General features: G+C 34.8%; 5 protein-coding genes across 6 annotated transcripts; 3 read left to right on the plus strand and 2 right to left on the minus strand.

The window, feature by feature from the left end:
- Positions 1 to 284: 284 nt before the first annotated feature.
- On the plus strand, positions 285 to 3,147 carry LOC17887442 (putative pectate lyase 11). Of its 2 annotated transcripts, none has more exons than XM_006291158.2 (5): positions 285 to 452; positions 1,134 to 1,576; positions 1,673 to 1,973; positions 2,519 to 2,657; positions 2,744 to 3,147. In XM_006291158.2, the coding sequence occupies exons 1-5, from the start codon at positions 322 to 324 to the stop codon at positions 2,963 to 2,965; spliced, it is 1,236 nt and encodes a 411-aa protein (XP_006291220.1). In that variant the 5' UTR covers positions 285 to 321; the 3' UTR covers positions 2,966 to 3,147. The 2 variants fall into 2 exon arrangements, with proteins under 2 accessions (XP_006291220.1, XP_023638674.1); XM_023782906.1 differs by having other exon boundaries at positions 1,137 to 1,576.
- A 1,392-nt stretch (positions 3,148 to 4,539) lies between these two features.
- LOC17886518 lies at positions 4,540 to 5,310 on the minus strand. Its single transcript, XM_006292760.2, has one exon. The coding sequence runs from the start codon at positions 5,159 to 5,161 to the stop codon at positions 4,757 to 4,759; it is 405 nt and encodes a 134-aa protein (XP_006292822.1). The 5' UTR covers positions 5,162 to 5,310; the 3' UTR covers positions 4,540 to 4,756.
- A 995-nt stretch (positions 5,311 to 6,305) lies between these two features.
- LOC17886098 lies at positions 6,306 to 6,994 on the plus strand. The gene has a single exon (XM_023783418.1). It carries the CDS (start codon positions 6,383 to 6,385, stop codon positions 6,944 to 6,946), a length of 564 nt encoding a protein of 187 aa, XP_023639186.1. The 5' UTR covers positions 6,306 to 6,382; the 3' UTR covers positions 6,947 to 6,994.
- A 564-nt stretch (positions 6,995 to 7,558) lies between these two features.
- On the minus strand, positions 7,559 to 9,310 carry LOC17887198 (ankyrin repeat-containing protein ITN1). The gene is made up of 2 exons (XM_006292269.1): positions 8,834 to 9,310; positions 7,559 to 8,377 (listed from the first exon to the last, which is right to left on the minus strand). Exons 1-2 carry the CDS (start codon positions 9,308 to 9,310, stop codon positions 7,559 to 7,561), a joined length of 1,296 nt encoding a protein of 431 aa, XP_006292331.1.
- A 4,002-nt stretch (positions 9,311 to 13,312) lies between these two features.
- LOC17885913 lies at positions 13,313 to 15,180 on the plus strand. The gene is made up of 7 exons (XM_006291694.2): positions 13,313 to 13,395; positions 13,754 to 14,034; positions 14,132 to 14,236; positions 14,334 to 14,420; positions 14,528 to 14,586; positions 14,700 to 14,853; positions 14,980 to 15,180. The coding sequence occupies exons 2-7, from the start codon at positions 13,777 to 13,779 to the stop codon at positions 15,049 to 15,051; spliced, it is 735 nt and encodes a 244-aa protein (XP_006291756.1). The 5' UTR covers positions 13,313 to 13,395; positions 13,754 to 13,776; the 3' UTR covers positions 15,052 to 15,180.
- Positions 15,181 to 17,327: the final 2,147 nt, after the last annotated feature.

A 17,327-nucleotide genomic window follows, 5' to 3' on the forward strand; every position in this document is an offset into this window, starting at 1 on the left:
GAGGTCAATAAGGTTGACATTAAGCAAACTACCTTTTTGACTATAAACTAAACCCAATTAACGGTTTCACAAACATTAACCGTTTTTGGTTTATACGTTCACCTGAAATTACGATAACGTAGGTCCCCAATCACATTGTGACTTTAATAAAAACTATATAATATATATGTTCAAGAAAATATAATTTAAAAAATAAATCACGCCTTCACTCCCGGAACTCTTCTTCTTCCTCTTTAAATACTTTCCGACAATAACAAGCTTCAACACAAAACACACAAAAACAAGAATCACAAAGACTTCTCTCAATCCATCTTTAGGATAATGTCTTCGTATTCTAATACAGCTTACGCTCTTCTACTTCTTCTATCAATCTTGAACACGGTTGCATTTTCTTCGAGTTCGTCGGTGACGCATGTTCAAGATCCAAATCTAGTAGTTGATGAAGTTAACAGGTACGTATGAATGAATAGGATGGTTTCAAGTTTTATTATAACAATGTGGCTAGCTTCTGTAAAACTTATTTGTACGTAATTGTGATACATTTAATTATACATATACGAGTAAAAGTGTCGTAAACTCGCGTAACTCATAATTGATTCGATTGTACAATTTATAACTATGTTTTACTAGCAAAGAAAAAAAAAAACAAATTAGAAATATATTTTTAAAGAAATTAAAAATACATAATAAAAAAAAAACAAATTGTCCCGCGGTGTACCGCTGGTTCAAACCTAGTGTCTTACGATTATTTTGCTGAATTCGTTATTACTAATGAATTAATGATTCACATTTACAGTTTTTAACGTCTTATTTTTCTAATTAAGAGAAAGTTTAATGAATTACTATGGTTCACATGATAGTTTCCCATCAAAGGGCTTTATGTGAACGACTGTATTTGTAATTTCACAAAGGGTTAAAGTGAAGTTAGCTAGTGAATATAAATTCCAATTGTGTCTGTCCAACATTTTTTTATCCTCAACCAACATAATATGTTCACATTTAAGTCTTTCATCTTTTTTCCTTTTTCAACTGTACACTTTTTATCCACATATTAAATGTTTCACATTTATTTACAGAATGATCAGTTTTTTAATTAATAAGAATTTTTGTCTATTTTTTTTTTCTCTTTGTAGAAGTGTATTCAATGCATCAAGGAGGAGTTTGTCCTACCTATCTTGCAGAACAGGAAATCCTATCGACGATTGTTGGCGGTGTGACCCGAATTGGGAAACAAACCGCCAACGGTTAGCCGATTGCGCCATCGGATTTGGCAAAAATGCTATGGGAGGGCGCGGTGGACGATTCTACGTAGTTACGGATCCGTCCAACGATGATCCTGTGAACCCTAGACCTGGAACGCTGAGACATGCGGTCACACAAGAAGAACCATTATGGATCATTTTCAAGAGAGATATGGTCATTAGGCTTAAAAAAGAACTTATCATCTCATCTTTCAAGACCATTGATGGTAGAGGCTCGAGTGTTCACATTACCAATGGACCATGCTTAAAGATCCATTACGCAAACAACATCATCATTCATGGCATTAACATCCATGATTGCAAACCAGGACCAGGTGAGACAAATTTAAAAGACTTTATATACATAATAACTCAAAAAATGTTCTAGTATAGAGAAAAGTATACATTGCTAATATTTTTTGTGTATGTAGGTGGCATGATTAGAGATGGTCCACGTCACACCGGATATTGGATGCCATCCGATGGAGACGCGGTGGCGATATTTGGAGGGAAACACGTGTGGATTGACCATTGCTCGTTGTCTAACTGCGACGATGGACTCATAGACGCTATACATGGTTCGACGGCTATAACCATATCGAACAACCACATGACTCACCACGACAAGGTCATGCTTTTAGGACATAGTGATAGTTACACTCAGGACAAGAATATGCAAGTCACAATTGCGTTTAACCATTTCGGAGAAGGACTTGTACAAAGGATGCCACGGTAAGAAACTTACTCTTATACCCCTCATTGCGTGCACATATATAGATGTATCAATAGTTAGTTAGAATACATATATATATTAGGCTTGCATGCGAAGCACGCCCATAAAGACTAGTTTGAATGTGAAAGCTTTGCTTTAGAGACTATAGAGTATGGAAGAAGTCAACAAAAGCGGAATGAGACTTTTAAACCACTATGGATCGATCACATCGCTATATAGAAGATTTATTTTAGTAACTGTAGATACGAATTGAAGTGAATATACAACAATAACCAAATACTAGTGTCGGCCATTCGTTATATAAAACATATTCGTTACCATTTTACTTCAGTGGGTTAGAGAACGATTATAGTGGTTTTAATTATGTCATTGTTGTATAGTGTTTGTATATTAGATATTGGGAGATGCATGGATGAAAAACTTGAATGATATTAATATGAGAAACTTTGAGAAAACTAAGAGAACATATTTCAATTGTTTTAAACTTTTAAAACCATAAAATGCTAATATTTTGGGGGTTTTGTTTATAAAATAAATAAAACAGATGCAGGCATGGATATTTCCATGTAGTGAACAATGATTATACTCATTGGGAAATGTATGCAATTGGAGGAAGTGCTTCTCCAACTATATACAGCCAAGGGAATAGATTTCTCGCCCCAAACACTCGATTTAATAAAGAGGTATACATATTATTTTTCATAAATGTTTATAAATATGTGACATTTATTTATATATTTACGTGTGTTAAATTCGTCTATATGGATAGGTTACTAAACATGAGGATGCACCGGAGAGCCAATGGAGAGATTGGAACTGGAGATCGGAAGGTGATATGTTGTTGAACGGAGCTTATTTCCGGGAGTCGGGTGCCGAAGCACCTTCGACTTATGCAAGAGCTTCGAGTCTTAGCGCGAGGCCATCGTCGCTTGTGGGTTCTATCACGACGACGGCAGGCACTTTAGGCTGTCGTCGCGGCCGTCCGTGTTAATGAGATAAAATATTTTAAAGAATCATTGTTTTTGCAATGGTGCTTATGTTTAACAAATGGTAAGAGTTTTTGTTTTTTCTAAGGAGAATGTCTTTAAAAATGTAATGTTATAAGTGTAATGCGTCTGCTATGTCTCTAAGACATTTGCGAGAGGTTGATGATTTTCAGATTTTATATCAATATAATTTTCAAGCTAGAAATTATCATCATTTCTACGTACTTTAGTTTTCAACATCAACCATCCATAAACTAATATTATTTATGATATTTTTTGGGCTCGGTAATTACTAATTAGTATAAAAAATTTCATTCTACCTTAACTAATAATTACGACCATAAGGTGGAACTCTTTTAGTGATTTGAGGAAGAAACTTCAATTATGAGTACTATATAACATGAATCCACTAATAAAGTTTTGTCAATAAAGATTTTGTTCAGCCAATCACGAAGATGAAATTGCACGTTGATCGATTGAGTTGACATGGAAAAACCGGGCCAATGCCATAAAGTTGTCGGCAACACGTTCAAACGCCAAAGAGGATGTTGTTTACGTCCAATTTTCTCGGACAGTACACATTCTTCTTGTCCTGCTGACTATAACAAATGAGCTTGATAGATATTTTCCTTCTTTTTTCTTGATAGTTAATACTTGATTCATGGTACAACTAATATGTGGTTTTTTTTTGCGAAAAAAGAGAAGAATAATTAAGAAATGTGTTATTTTGTTTCGGTTTAGAAAAAATTTATAGTTATATTTGTTTTTCAACACATATTTATATTTTCAGATTTTTGTTTTGAAATTAAAAATATAACAATTGTCATAATGGGAGGGGGGGGGGGAACCCAAAAAATTGTGACATCCTAGTACTTTTACTTATGGTCACGGTTTCTTAATCTATTTTAAAAGTATTACTACTAAACTAGTAAGGTCCTGTTCGGGGCACAATCGCTGCGATTGCGACTCAGTCATCAATAAATAGCAACAGTCACTCTTAAATCTTCTCTTCCTTCTTCTGCATTTTTTGCCGTGCGATCATTTTTTTATAATTCTAAAATCGCTTGAAGCCTACAATTAGTGGCAACACCACCCATACTCTATTTTGATGTTGCAACTGTCGCTGATTCAAAAATCATGGAAGAATTTTTATGGAATTTAATGGAGAAGACGATGGATCTCACCCAAAAAATCTAATTTTTATCATGAATTTTAAAAAATTACATTTATACCTTTTAAATTATAAATATTTACATAATATATTTACTTTTAAGACAATCGTCGTTCAGAGTCGCGCGACTCCGAAAAGAACACGGCCTAAGTCTATCTAAAAAAAAATTAAAGACATTCGGCTTTGGCTCGATGTTTTATGATTTGTATCAATAGTCAGGCATTTCGCAATGTAAAAATGTATGATACATGAAGATGGTATTGAAGGTGAATTGTAAAACTAATTGGTGATCTGATGGACGGCAATGATCTGAAGTATTTACAAAACACGTTTTGAAGACGCAAAGATTGCATGGACTCATCGATCATATCTACTAGATAAGTTGATGTTTTGGCTAAGAAACATGGCCTTTCCTCTGATTATTTTGAATATATGACACTGAGATTAATTATGCTATTTCGACATTTTACTAATGAAATTTCCTGTTGACACAAAGAAATAACATTAAAAAAAAAAGGCTCAACGCAAAATCAAATTTGACGTTACACAAATAAAAAACCATCTCATGTTGCACACTCTATGATTGATATATCGAACAACATATAAATTTTATCTTTTGTCCGTTTCAAAAGAAAAATAAGATGGCTCCTCCAACCGCAACAACAACAGCCAAAACTGTTGAAGACGATCTAGAGGCGGAGCTCGGTGGCGGCGTTGTTTTTTCCTCTTCAGGTTGTGCAAGCGTATCGGTGACACCTCTTCCGCCGTCGTTACTAGCAGGCACGTAATCCCCCACCACCGTGACACCGTCTGGTGCAAGTTCTAAGGGGATTTCGTAATCCGCATAATCTTGAGACGGTCCAAGACTATTTATCAAGTTCTTTGTTGAGTTATCAGCTTTTGCTTTGTTGTCAGCAACGGTCTTTGATGGAGAAGGCGGTTGAGACTTTCCAGAATCATCAGCTGCTGAGATTCCATTAATGACGGTTAGAACTATGATAAAGAATACAAATAAGAAGTGGTTGGCCATTGGTTTATATGTGTTGATATTGATCCCCTAAGCTCTTTTATTTGAATATAACTCTTTGGGGTTATATTATCTTAGCTGATTCACAAAGAGCTTAGGGGATTCTTATGAGGTTTGCAACGCAGATCGATTTAAAACAATCAAGGATGATAAAAGTGAATGGGGGAGATGGAGATTGAGAATTTAAACTTGTAAAGGAGATGGACATTTTTGGTGAGCTTGTTGTTATTTACGGTTAGGAGTTGTTTTTTCTTGACTCATATTTGGGTTCATGAGCTGTTCCTTTTTCTCTAATTATTAGAAAATGGTTATAAATGTTAGCTATTTTTAGAATATGGTTAGGGTATTTTTAACTAGTTTGTTTGATTCATGTAATGTGAAAACTGAAAAGGAAAAACTATACAAAATCATCTATAAAATTACATCCATTTTTTTATGTTTATAATTGTGAAAGCTCTATAACCTCAACCTATGCACAAAATTATAATAAGACCAGCCCTTTTCAAACCCGAGGCTAATTATTCAAAACTCTAGATTAGCCCAAATTTCTTGAATTTGTTTCAATAAAACTTCTAAGAGAGCTTCTCTGGATTTTGTCGATTAGGACCTTGCGGTGAACAAGCTGCTGATCAGATAAATGAGTTTGTTGAGGATCTAGTAAATGGAGGCCATACCATAACACTAATTGCCAACGACAGAGGTTTACGACCTGATTCTTCAAAGATACGCATGATCACACGTACCATTCTCATTCACAAAGCTGTATAGTTAAATTTGTAAAGCAATAACCTTATAACAATTTAAATGAATATCGATGGTTCTGTAATTTTTATTTCGTTTATTATGGATTTTTCATTTTTACGTTGCTCAGCATTGTTTTCCACGAAGAGATGGGTAAATACTAGCCATGCAAGGATCATTTCAAAAATGGATGTAATTAAAACAAAAATAGAGCCTTGGAACCATGAGGATACCATGCATGGTTATTGATATAACAACTAAAGATTACATAAACAAATCAAAATCATAAATAATACAACTAAACATTTTTATAACAAGATCAAATCCTAACCTTCCGTACTATGCACGCGAATTTAACGTGTTTAAAAATCGGATCGGAACGAGAACTGTTTAGAATAACCCGAAAAAATGAATATGGAACGTTTAATATATAGTTTTAAATATAATATGAAAGCCTCAAAAAACTAATGATCTTCAAATTATATGAAGAAAAGCCATGCAACGGCAGCGAGGACAGAGCCGGAGACAGAGATCTCAAGCAATGAGGCTCTTGCGGACGGAGGAGAAGCGTCAGGGCCGTCACTGGCGCCAGTTCCATCGTCGGATGATGGAGACATGTCTGGAGTCGGAGCTGGCGGAGAGGAGCCGGTAGGTGCGTCGGATGAGCTGGTAGGACCTTCGGAAGAATCGTCGGAGCTTGAGTCAGGGCTTGCAGCCGGAGTTTTGGCAGATGATGACTTCGGAGACTTTGCGGTGTTGCTGCTGCCTGATGATGGGGAAGGGCTTGGAGTTGCGGAGGAGTTTTTCTTGGCCATGGTGGGAGCAGGCGTAGGCGGCGTGGTTGGAGCGGAGCCGGTTGATTTTGGGGACGCTGCCGCGGCCGGAGAAGGAGAGGTTGAGTTTTTACCGCCATTGTTGGCTTTAGGCGCGCTTGCGGGTGTTGGTGCATCCGCGGCGAAGACGGTGGTTAAGGCCAATGCGGCCACGGCGAGAGATAGGAGCTTAAGTGTCATTGTCATTTTGTGTGTAAAGTGTGTGTGTGTGTGAATGTGTTTTTGTCTTTGTAGTAATTAAATGATTAATTACGTCTCTCGAGTGTTTATGGAAAAGGTGAAAGAAAAAGAAAAGAGTAATTTTGAAGAAATTAAGGAAGAAGTAAAATTGAATTTATAGGGATTATTACATATTTGACCGAAGTTTTTGGTTGACCGAGTCCATCGGAACTTGTCTTAAAATTTTATTGGTTTGATCTTTTGTTAGTAAAAGAGAGAACATGTGGGATGACAAAAAAAAAAAAAAAAAGAGAAAACATGTGGTGATGGTAATTTTTCGATTTTCAAGACAATAGAGAACAACACACGACTATTGTAATATTCATGTTCAATACTAGTTTTGTGGAACTAATTTGTATGGTTTTCATCAAAATTAAATTTAAAAATTAAGCTTAAAATATACAGTATCTAGTATTAATAGTGGAAGTTCATAATAGATTCATACTATGTGACTACGAAAACACTAAATTTGAAATGAGTTCTGAAAATTAATGTTGCATACATATACAACATATACAAATAACATCGTAGATGCTAAATCACTTATTATGGTACGTGAATATATATATAAGTTGGATAATAATATTACTATCTTTTGAACATGATTTTAATAGCTATAGTAACCATGGATTGAATTAGCTGCCATGTCTAAGGATCCATTCTTGGGTACTGAAGTGAACGACGACATGCATTTACGAAAAACCAGCCTCCTCAACATGCATCTAGCCATCTTAAACTGTAGATAAATAAACATACCACCTAGTGTCAAACCAGCGATAGCAACAGTGGCATGAACCAACCATTTGTTTTCTCTAAACCGTGGTAAAGTGACTGATGCCGCAGCGACATAAGCACTTGTCATGGCTGCTACAGCCACCCACATCATCCAGTGTGTGATGATTAAGAATTTCTTAAGTGAATCCTCCCTGTAAGGTATAATGCTTAGGAGAAGAATGACCATACTCACTGATGTAAACAAGGCGATGCTGTTGCTTATAGAGAAGATCATGAAAGCTAGGGTTCTTCCTGCGGCTGCTTTCCCTTCTTGATTAACCCCACCAGGCGGATTTAGACCGCACGTGAAAGTAACCGATGCGATCAAGACCGCAACAATTGTGATAGTGTTTCTAGCGTTTTGTAAAGCCTCTAGTTGCATCTCCATTTCTTTGTTTGGAGTCACTTTACTTTGAACTCTTAGCATCTGCATCTGGAGCTGCTTCAATTCGTCAATTACTTGGATCACAAGTGTTCCCACTTCTCTAGTACTTGAAGAGTGTTCAATTAATAAATCCGGACCACACATCAGAGCAGTAGATATCTGACGGGAACCTTCATCATCTTTGTTGAGAAGGTCAATGGCTGCAAAGCCCTTCTTGTTCTTGGCAGTGACTTCTATTTTTGTTTCTTCGATTATGTAATTTACAAGCTGTAATATTATAATATCCAAATATAATTTATTAATGAAATTAGGAAATAAACAAGAAAACGAAATTTTTATGTTTTAATCATATCACTTCTCAAGAAGTTGTTACTCTATAGTCTCATAAATAAAACTTAGAAACAACATTTTAACTCTAGTTTTTTTTTTTTTAATGTTGTTAGGGCATTTCCAACCCCACTCTATTTTAACATTTGTTCCAACCATATTTTATATTTTGCTCTAAAATAGAGTAGAATAGAGTAGAGTTACTCAACTCTATCTTTTTTACCATACTTCTATTTTAGAGGAAGATATAGAGTAATACATTGGGGCAAAAGAATGCTCTATTTTAGAAAAGAATAGAAATAGGCAATAGAGATGGTCTTAGTTTATATATAGTCTACATGTTTTGGTCTAAGCACATAAAACGATAAAAAAAATAGAGAGAAAGAGAAAACTTACAGCAATAGAGCCTACGGAGGCAGCGACGTGAAGCACATTATTGCCTTCTCCATCGAGCTGGTAGAGAAGTTGGTCTAATTTGGGGCTCTTTGCCATGAAGATGAAGGCTTCGTTCTTCTTGTGTCTCGCAGCTATATGAAAGACAGTTTCTTTCTTTCCTCGTGTCACTGAGTGGAAAGAAGAAGGAGCCTTGTCAAGAAACTCCCTAAGGATATCAACAGAACCTTCCATTGCCGCACGATGCAAAGGTGTCAAGCCATCCTTATTCATCATTTCTTCAAGTTTTGGATCATTTATTAGGGTTTCTCTCTCGCATTTCGTGGGGATCCGAATGAAGGTGCTAGTGCGTCCCAAGCTAGCAGCTAAAAGACCTTTGGAGTTGTTGGAAGTGGATACCATGTAACCATGCTGCGTGGCTAGGTTAAGAACCATTCCTTCATTTGTTTTCTCTTCTACGTACCGAGGACAACTAGCCATGTCGTTGTTTCTACGTACGGAGGACTACTTTGATCTACTTGAGATATGGATTGGTAATTTGTTGTTTTGAAGTTGGTATATTCATTCTCATAAAGGTTCCTTTATATACTACTCTCTCAAGTCAACCATGCTCAGGTTTGTCAAAACTTATTTATTATTTTTTTTTTTTTTTTTTGCTAAGAATGTAAATATTTCATTAATAATGAAAATAGTTAGGAATTACAATGAAGTAAAACCTATAGATTGGTTCCATGGCAAAAAAAGAATAAAAAACATGAAGCAAAAATACAATCAGTCCATCAATCGACAAAAGCAGTGACGCTTTCGGAATAGATGAAGTGATAAACACAATCAGTCCATAGACATCAACAAAAGCGGTTACACTTTTGGAGTCATTGAAGTGATTAACGATTTTGAAGATTCACCTAGATGAGACCTCAAGGAGAAGAAAAACATGTTGTCAAAGGGCAATGATCGCTTTAAAGAAAACCATAGCGAATGGAAGCCTTTCACCGGTAGTCCGAGAATACTGAGCCGTCAACGGCTTAGAACAAAGAGCTCTCAATCACTGACTCCCTCTTCATCAAGTGAGAGACGCATTTTGAACAATCCATGAGCTTTCTCAGAGCGGAACCACACGAACCAAAGGAAACGAAAGCGCTAGCTCACTCTACCAAGCTCATTCCCCGAGGTCGGCTAGCACAGAGCAAATCTAACAATACGACCAAACGCTAAACAATCCTTAGGTTTTACTAGCTCCTCCACCAGCCAAGTTAGCTAATCCACAAACCAAAGCACAAGCCAACAAAATTTCTTCTCCACAAAGAGGCAACACACAAAGGGAACAAAGCAAAATCAAGACTAACCAACACCCAAGAGCTTTGTGCACCAAACGGAGCAGCAAGATCTTGGAGAGCAATACCAAAGCAAGATCGATGGAGAACGACAAAGGAGAAAACTCTTAAGCAGCTAAAACCAGCTAGCTAAACCGGCGGATATGAGAGAAACGACATCGGCATCGCTCCAACTCCCTGAATAGCCGCACATTTAAAACAAGAAGTTAAAACGCTCGAGCTCCGACCTCACACACCTGTCTTTGACACACCCTAATGATGCCTCTACAGGACGGGAGCAGAGAGAACAGATCGGAAGAACAAGCAGCAAGCACAGAGGGAAGGAGAGGCAAGCTTTCCAAACCCTTGACGGAGTGAGAAACACCACCGTGAATCTTATTGAGAAGATTCGTCAAATGCCAAAAGGGAAGAGAAAGAGAGGCCAAGACCATCTTCCACTAACCACTCACCTGAGAAGACCCAAACACCACCTTTGCTAAACCAAAGCCAAGTAGTCACGACACCGAGAATCGGAGCGAGGGTAAACCGCCGTGAAACACCTCGAGAAAAAATAACACAACCCTAGCCGCTGTCCTCGAGCAAGGCTGTTGAGAAGGTCGATCGTCGGAGAGGTGGAACCGCCGTGTTACTCGAGAGGAGTCAAAGAGAGCCGACGCCAATGGAGCCACTTAAGAGATTTGCTGTTAACCTAGCCGCCGCGACCATGTTCTGAAGCTCGTCAAATCGCCTTAGGAGAGGCACCCAAGTAGCACGAGACACAGGGGGCCCTCTCACAGCCACGGCGAAGAGCGCCGGTGCCGGAGAGGCAAACGACGGCGTAGATCTAGGTTTTGTTGAAGAAGACGAGTTGGGGAGAAAATATTTCGGGCGCGTGTTGGTCACGCGCGTGTTGGTCAGGTGAGTTGTTTTTATTATTTATTTATTTATTATTTTAGTTTCAACTTCCAAGTTGCTTGAAGAAACTTTGATCTATATGTAATTATTGCTGTTTTTAAACTTAGCTATTTTCATTCTCTTTAAGGGGGTTCCTTTAAATGCTACTCTGTAAAGTCAACATGTTTAAAAGTTTATTTTAGTGGTAATGTAGTTTCAACTTTCAAGTGGCTTGAAGAATCTTTGATCTTATTTGAGAGATATTATTAATTTGGGTTTCTCTAAAGTCAATCATGCTCTCTCTACGTTCTATTTTATTTTCTCATGTGTATGGTGAAATTTAGGACCACTTTATAACACGTGAACATCTCTTGCATAAAGTCATATCGTCTCACAGTTTCATAGGATAGAGAGGTTGTAATTTTACAAATTTATGTTAATTACCTCTTCCACTGGTTATAGTTATAGTGTCCACTAACTTTTTATTACTCTTGTCAACTTGTTTTAATGAACTTTAAACCATGTTGTAGTTTTTAATAAACACTCTCAAATTGAAAGTAATATTATAGTTTATAGCAAATCTCACTATTCTATTGCATGTTATCACTTATCTGTTCGTACTCTGTATATATATATATATATGCTCTTCCATACTCTCTAAAAGTATAGAGGTACTCTTCCATACGAAATAGAGTACTCTTCCATACGAAATTAAAAATTATTTTTATTTAAATTCGCAATATACTCTACCATACCTCTAAAAGTCAAAACAAAACCATATATATTTCTTCAATCGTAAACTTAATAACTTTTTTTTTCTTTTCGATATTTGTAACCACCTACTTTTTAACCGTATTTTCCACAACCACTAAAAAGCTTTTAACCGATTATTTTTAAACGACGTTATTAATCAAATCTTAAATTAGTTACAAACAAAAATAATTGAATCAATATAGGAAAAAATTTAAATCTTTTTTATCGACTCATAACTCAATGTATTTCTTCGATCCATCCTAGAAACATAGTTGTGTAGGAAATCTGTTAATTGGACCAAAATCCCAATTGGTTTATCTGATAGTAAAAAATGCAGACAACCTGACCAGGGGCGGATCTAGAAAATTTGTTTAATGGGGGCAAAAATATAGTAAAAAAACTATCAATTTCTAAATTATAAAAACATAAAATTGTCATGTAAAAACTTTAAAACATCTTACAAAACCACTCAGACGTTCATTTAACAATTGAAACCTTTTTACCACATTTTCATTTGTGACAGATTCAAATAATTAAAAACAAAAAAACATGTTATTAATTAAAAATTTAGAAAATTTTGAATTTATAGACTTATATTTTAAAATTTATTAATTTTATATTTTTGAATTATGTAACAAACTTCCATAAAAGCTTAACCATAGAATAAACATATAAACAATTATCACTGCAAAAACTAATATAGTCATGTATAACATAAAAACCTATATAATGTTTTCCAGGAAACATAGTTATAAGCTTGAACTGATTAAATAAAATTAACTGACTAAAAATAATGCTTATATAATAAAAACGATTGTAAAAAAAGCAGGAAAATAAACTCACAAATTGATAGTCGTTGATTTGTTGTCACACAAAGAAATTAAAGGACCAAAGAAGAAGAAAATAACAAAAAATTAGGTCTAAATTAGTAAGTCTTTAATTTATATATTAATATATATTTTTTTGGTACATGGATTCATGTGCTTACCAAGAAAAAGGATGAAAAGTAGTTTTTTTTGTGGGGACAGATTTTGTTTTCTAATAATATTTAATAAATTTTTAATAATTTTTTTTTTTTTTTTTTTGCTGATGGCAGCTGCCTCCACCACCTTGGCTGTGGGTCCGCCCCTGAACCTGACTACCCTTAACATTAGTCGAAAAACATTTTAAACTCGGGATAAATAGTGTAGTGACCCTTCGAGAAGTAGTTCCCTCTTAAATACTTCAATACGTCTTTACTGAAACTAACCGAATTAACCGACATAGTTTATAAAAAAAATACTCAATATATTTGCTTTATGAGAAAAAAGTAAAATAAAACCGATGTATTTATGAGAAACTAGATAAACGCCAACAAAACAGTGATGTACTTCACTACTTCTAATAAAATACACCTTAATAAATTAAGGCCCATATAAATAAAGCCCAATCATACTCTTTGACGACATACGCTTATGACAAGCCCACGACGCACGTGTCCATGAAAAAAAAACAAAAAAGGGCAAAGCAGTTTAATAAGATAAATCTTTGTTTAACCTTTTCGGTTTCTCCGTCGTATCAGTTCGCCGGCAGTTTCCAGCGGCGACACTATTTTCATTTTTCACGGTGAGTTTCGCATCTCCTTAGATTTTACTCCTTCCCGTAACGTGTTCACTCTTGAGATTCCGATACTGGATTGGGTTCGCTACTTTTTCTCCGTTTCGATGTCCAATTCGATTACCACTACTCTCAGATTCATAGTTTATTGTGAAGCTTTTGATTGAAACTTGTGTAATCACAATTTCTAGCGTATAAATTTCGTTAAGCCATTGAATTCTGGAATCTAGGATTGTGTGGCGATCATGGTTTGATCATTGATGATAGATTCAATGAGTATGGTCTCCTCTATGTATGATGCGTTTTTTAATCAAAGTTTTGTTTTTTATTTCTCAAATTGTATTCGTCTGTTGTGTGCACATTGCAGTGTTTATTTTGATTTTTGAAGCTATGCCTAAACGAACAGCAGAAGCGTCTCTATCACCTGGAATCCAAAGAAACAAACCAGACTCTTTAAGCAATTACAGATCTCAAGTAGCTGAGCTTTTGTCTCAAGGTGAGAGGATCTCGTGTCATCATGATCAACAACAAGACAGTGAGAGGCATTCTGAGAGTGTGATAGGAGCTGGGATGTCGAATTTCGAGAAAGAGAATTTGAATGTCTTGTTAAGGCAGTGTGTGAGGAATCTGACTCCAGAAGTTGATGAGGTACGTTGTATATTAACATCAAAGTTACAGTTTTGATATCGTTTTTTGTGCTAGTTTTATCGAGGAGTATATCGATGTTATTGCTATTCATTTGCAGTTGCAGCAATGTGTATGCACCATGTCCCTGATTTCACAGCTTGGCAACAAATGTCAGTCATCTTCACCGAGCAGTTTTGTTCCTGAGGAATCCCTAGGGGCGAGCGTATGTCTTTTACTTATATGTTGTTAATTCCGCTTGCTTGAAGTATAAAAGTATATCTTTCGGATATTGTAACTTTCTTTTCTTAAAATATCTTCAGGAAGATGATATTCAACTGCTTCTGAGGTCTGACCCTGATATGGTCAAGAACATAACGTCCCAGTATTCGAACGTTCTGTTTTCCAAAGTAATGAACTTCCTCTTTAAACCTACAGTACATTGTTCCACATTGGTATTTCAAGCTTCCAGGAAATCTAAGTTACTTCTCATATGGTTTTTGTTTTCTTTTGAAAGCTGGACAATATGCAGCAGGAACTCGAGAATCTTCTTGACGATGTGGTGGCCACTTGCAGGTATACATCGTGGTTTGTGCCATTATATGATCAGCTAAAGAGTTTTCCTTATAAAGTGATAACGTTCTTTGTTAGTCGATACTTATGTGGTGTTGTTAACTCCTCTAAAACAGACCTATGACTCGTGATGAAATCCGTGAGCTTCAGAAATCAATCAAAGAGCTTCCTGAAAGAAATCTCAACCGTGTTGCTGAAATAGTAGGAAACCATTGCATAACATCTGATGGAGATTTCAATGATAAGTTTATAGTCAACCTGGATGAGGCGGTAAGACGCAATGCCTAGATAATAGATTCTCTGTGAAAGTGCATATGACATCTTCACTCTGGTCCTGATAAGTTTAAATGGAAGACTAAACTTATGTTTTTCAACCGAACTTTGTTTTGTTTTCAGGACAACATCATGCTATGGAGATTGCATTTCTATATAAAAGCAGTCAAGAGTGCCCGGAGGCTCGCTCCGTAGCTAACTTAGGCTGTATACATGGTTACTGGTTAGGATGTTAAGTTGGGTCAAATTCTCTGGGAGCTCTCCCAAACTAAAAACAAATTCTCTATTACTCTTTGCTATAATAACGAATATTGTTTATATTTATTTTAACTCCCAAAAATATTAAAAGACACACTAGCCCAACAAGTCAACAACACTAACTGTAACTGGATCAGATCCACTTAAAATTAAACGAATTTTTTTCTTTCACTTGACGTCGTCTCGTTTCTTTTCGTTATGTCATGTCATCTTCTTAGAACATACAACATCCATATCAGTAAAAGACTTTCTAAAATATAATACTTTAATATAATATAATTATGTATTTAAAATTTAAAATGAATTTTGGTGTATAATCAAATTATACTTAGATTTAAAAAGTTTTAGTTAGACCCATGACATGTAGTTATTTGTGGTACATTCCCCATATTGTATATGTGTCAAAATATCATTTTGTGTGTTTTACAATTTAAGGGAGATAAAACAATGTTGCTCATTGTTTCTTCCTGAAAAAGAAATTAACAAGAAAAAACTAAATGATTAATTGACATTGCTGTAAAGCAGTGTTCTCATTTCCTACTACTTGCGTCTTGCGTATCTATCTTGGCAAAACCTATCGTATTACTTCATTCAGATTAATTTGTGTTAAATAAGGATTTTCCATGATCAAGTTTATAGTTTTATGTATCTCTTAATGATATAAATAAAAAATGAATCAAGTCTAGTTTTCAAATTATACAGTACGTTACTTTCACTTATTTTCATTCGATCGACACTCATTGAGTGTTTGCCGTCTCATATTTATCATGTTCTTTATTCTTTCTCTATTTATTGTTTGATTGTACGTTTTCAAAAAAAGTGTGCTTTTGATAATAGTTTCACTATATTGCTAGGGACGTGTTTTGGAATGGTATGATTGATCAGTGTTATATTAGGAAGAATAAGTCAAAGCATGAGTTCGTGAATCTATAGTCATCTTCTCTTCTTCCTTTATCTTCTAGACATGGTTAATTTATTGTCATGCTCTATTCTTGCTGTGATTTTATTTGGAACTAGTATGTTATCATCTCATTTCTGCAATACACGTATAAGTGTTTTTTCCCTAAAGCACAACTAAAATATGTTAGCATTAATTACAAAACTAAAAATATCCACTTATCGAACTTTATTAATTTTTTACATTGGTCCGACTCTAACAATATATTAAATTATAGTTTTACTGTATCTAAATTTAATAAAAGGTCAAAATTATGAATATTTAAACATATTACAAGTTTAAAATAACACAAACTCGTTATATTAAATGATAGGACAGATTTGAATCGATTTTAGTAAAAATTTAAAATACCATTAATCCGATATTTCAATACGGATTAAATTCTTATTTTACTATGTTTTAACAACACCAATATAAGACATGTCGTATAAAGGGATTTAATTAAGATTGATATTATGCAATCTTATTAAACAAATCCTACGAAATCAGTAAATTTCATAAATAAAAAAAATAAAAAATGTTTTATCTCATAGTATAATGCGGGTTAAAACCTAGTCTATACTAATATTTTTGAAATATATTTAGTAAATAAATCTTCCTTTTCAAATTATTTACAAGGAGGTATGCTACTGCTTACTTTAATATCCAAACAAATTTACAATTAATTCTACCTACAATCTATATAACCAAACACAACTAAACTATTTTAGCATTAATTATAAAACTAGAAAAAATATAATTTTTGTTGGTTGGCCTGTGGGCTGTGGAGGTGAAGCTTGGAACGTGGATCGACTCATAGTCTTCCGAATTCTGCTATCCACTTATGTTATGGATGGGTTTAAGTCAATACGGTTTTAGTCAATATGACCAATAAATTACCCATTTTTTAATTATTTCGTTGTATTATTTGATCAACTGATCCAGTACCGACAAATTTATACAATCAGCATTCGTATTATTTTTGAAGACATAACATCATGCAGCTATCATCACCATCTTCCATATATATATATATATTTTTGAAAAATATCCTTTTTGGTGTATTTCTTTTCAAAAATACTACTATTATCTATCTATTTTCAAAAAAATTTCTGTTTAAATATGAACAATTATATAGTTTATAAGGTACTTTTAGATAATAACTATAACTGAGAGCTTTGTTCTGAATAATTTATAACGTTTGATAATGTTTTAAATCGTTTTTACAAGATTTACAAGGTTTTTAAAAAGTTTTTCTAAGATTTTTATACGGTAT

The sequence above is a fragment of the Capsella rubella genome, unplaced genomic scaffold (genome assembly GCF_000375325.1).
Source record: "Capsella rubella cultivar Monte Gargano unplaced genomic scaffold, Caprub1_0 scaffold_5, whole genome shotgun sequence".
NCBI lineage: Eukaryota > Viridiplantae > Streptophyta > Magnoliopsida > Brassicales > Brassicaceae > Capsella > Capsella rubella.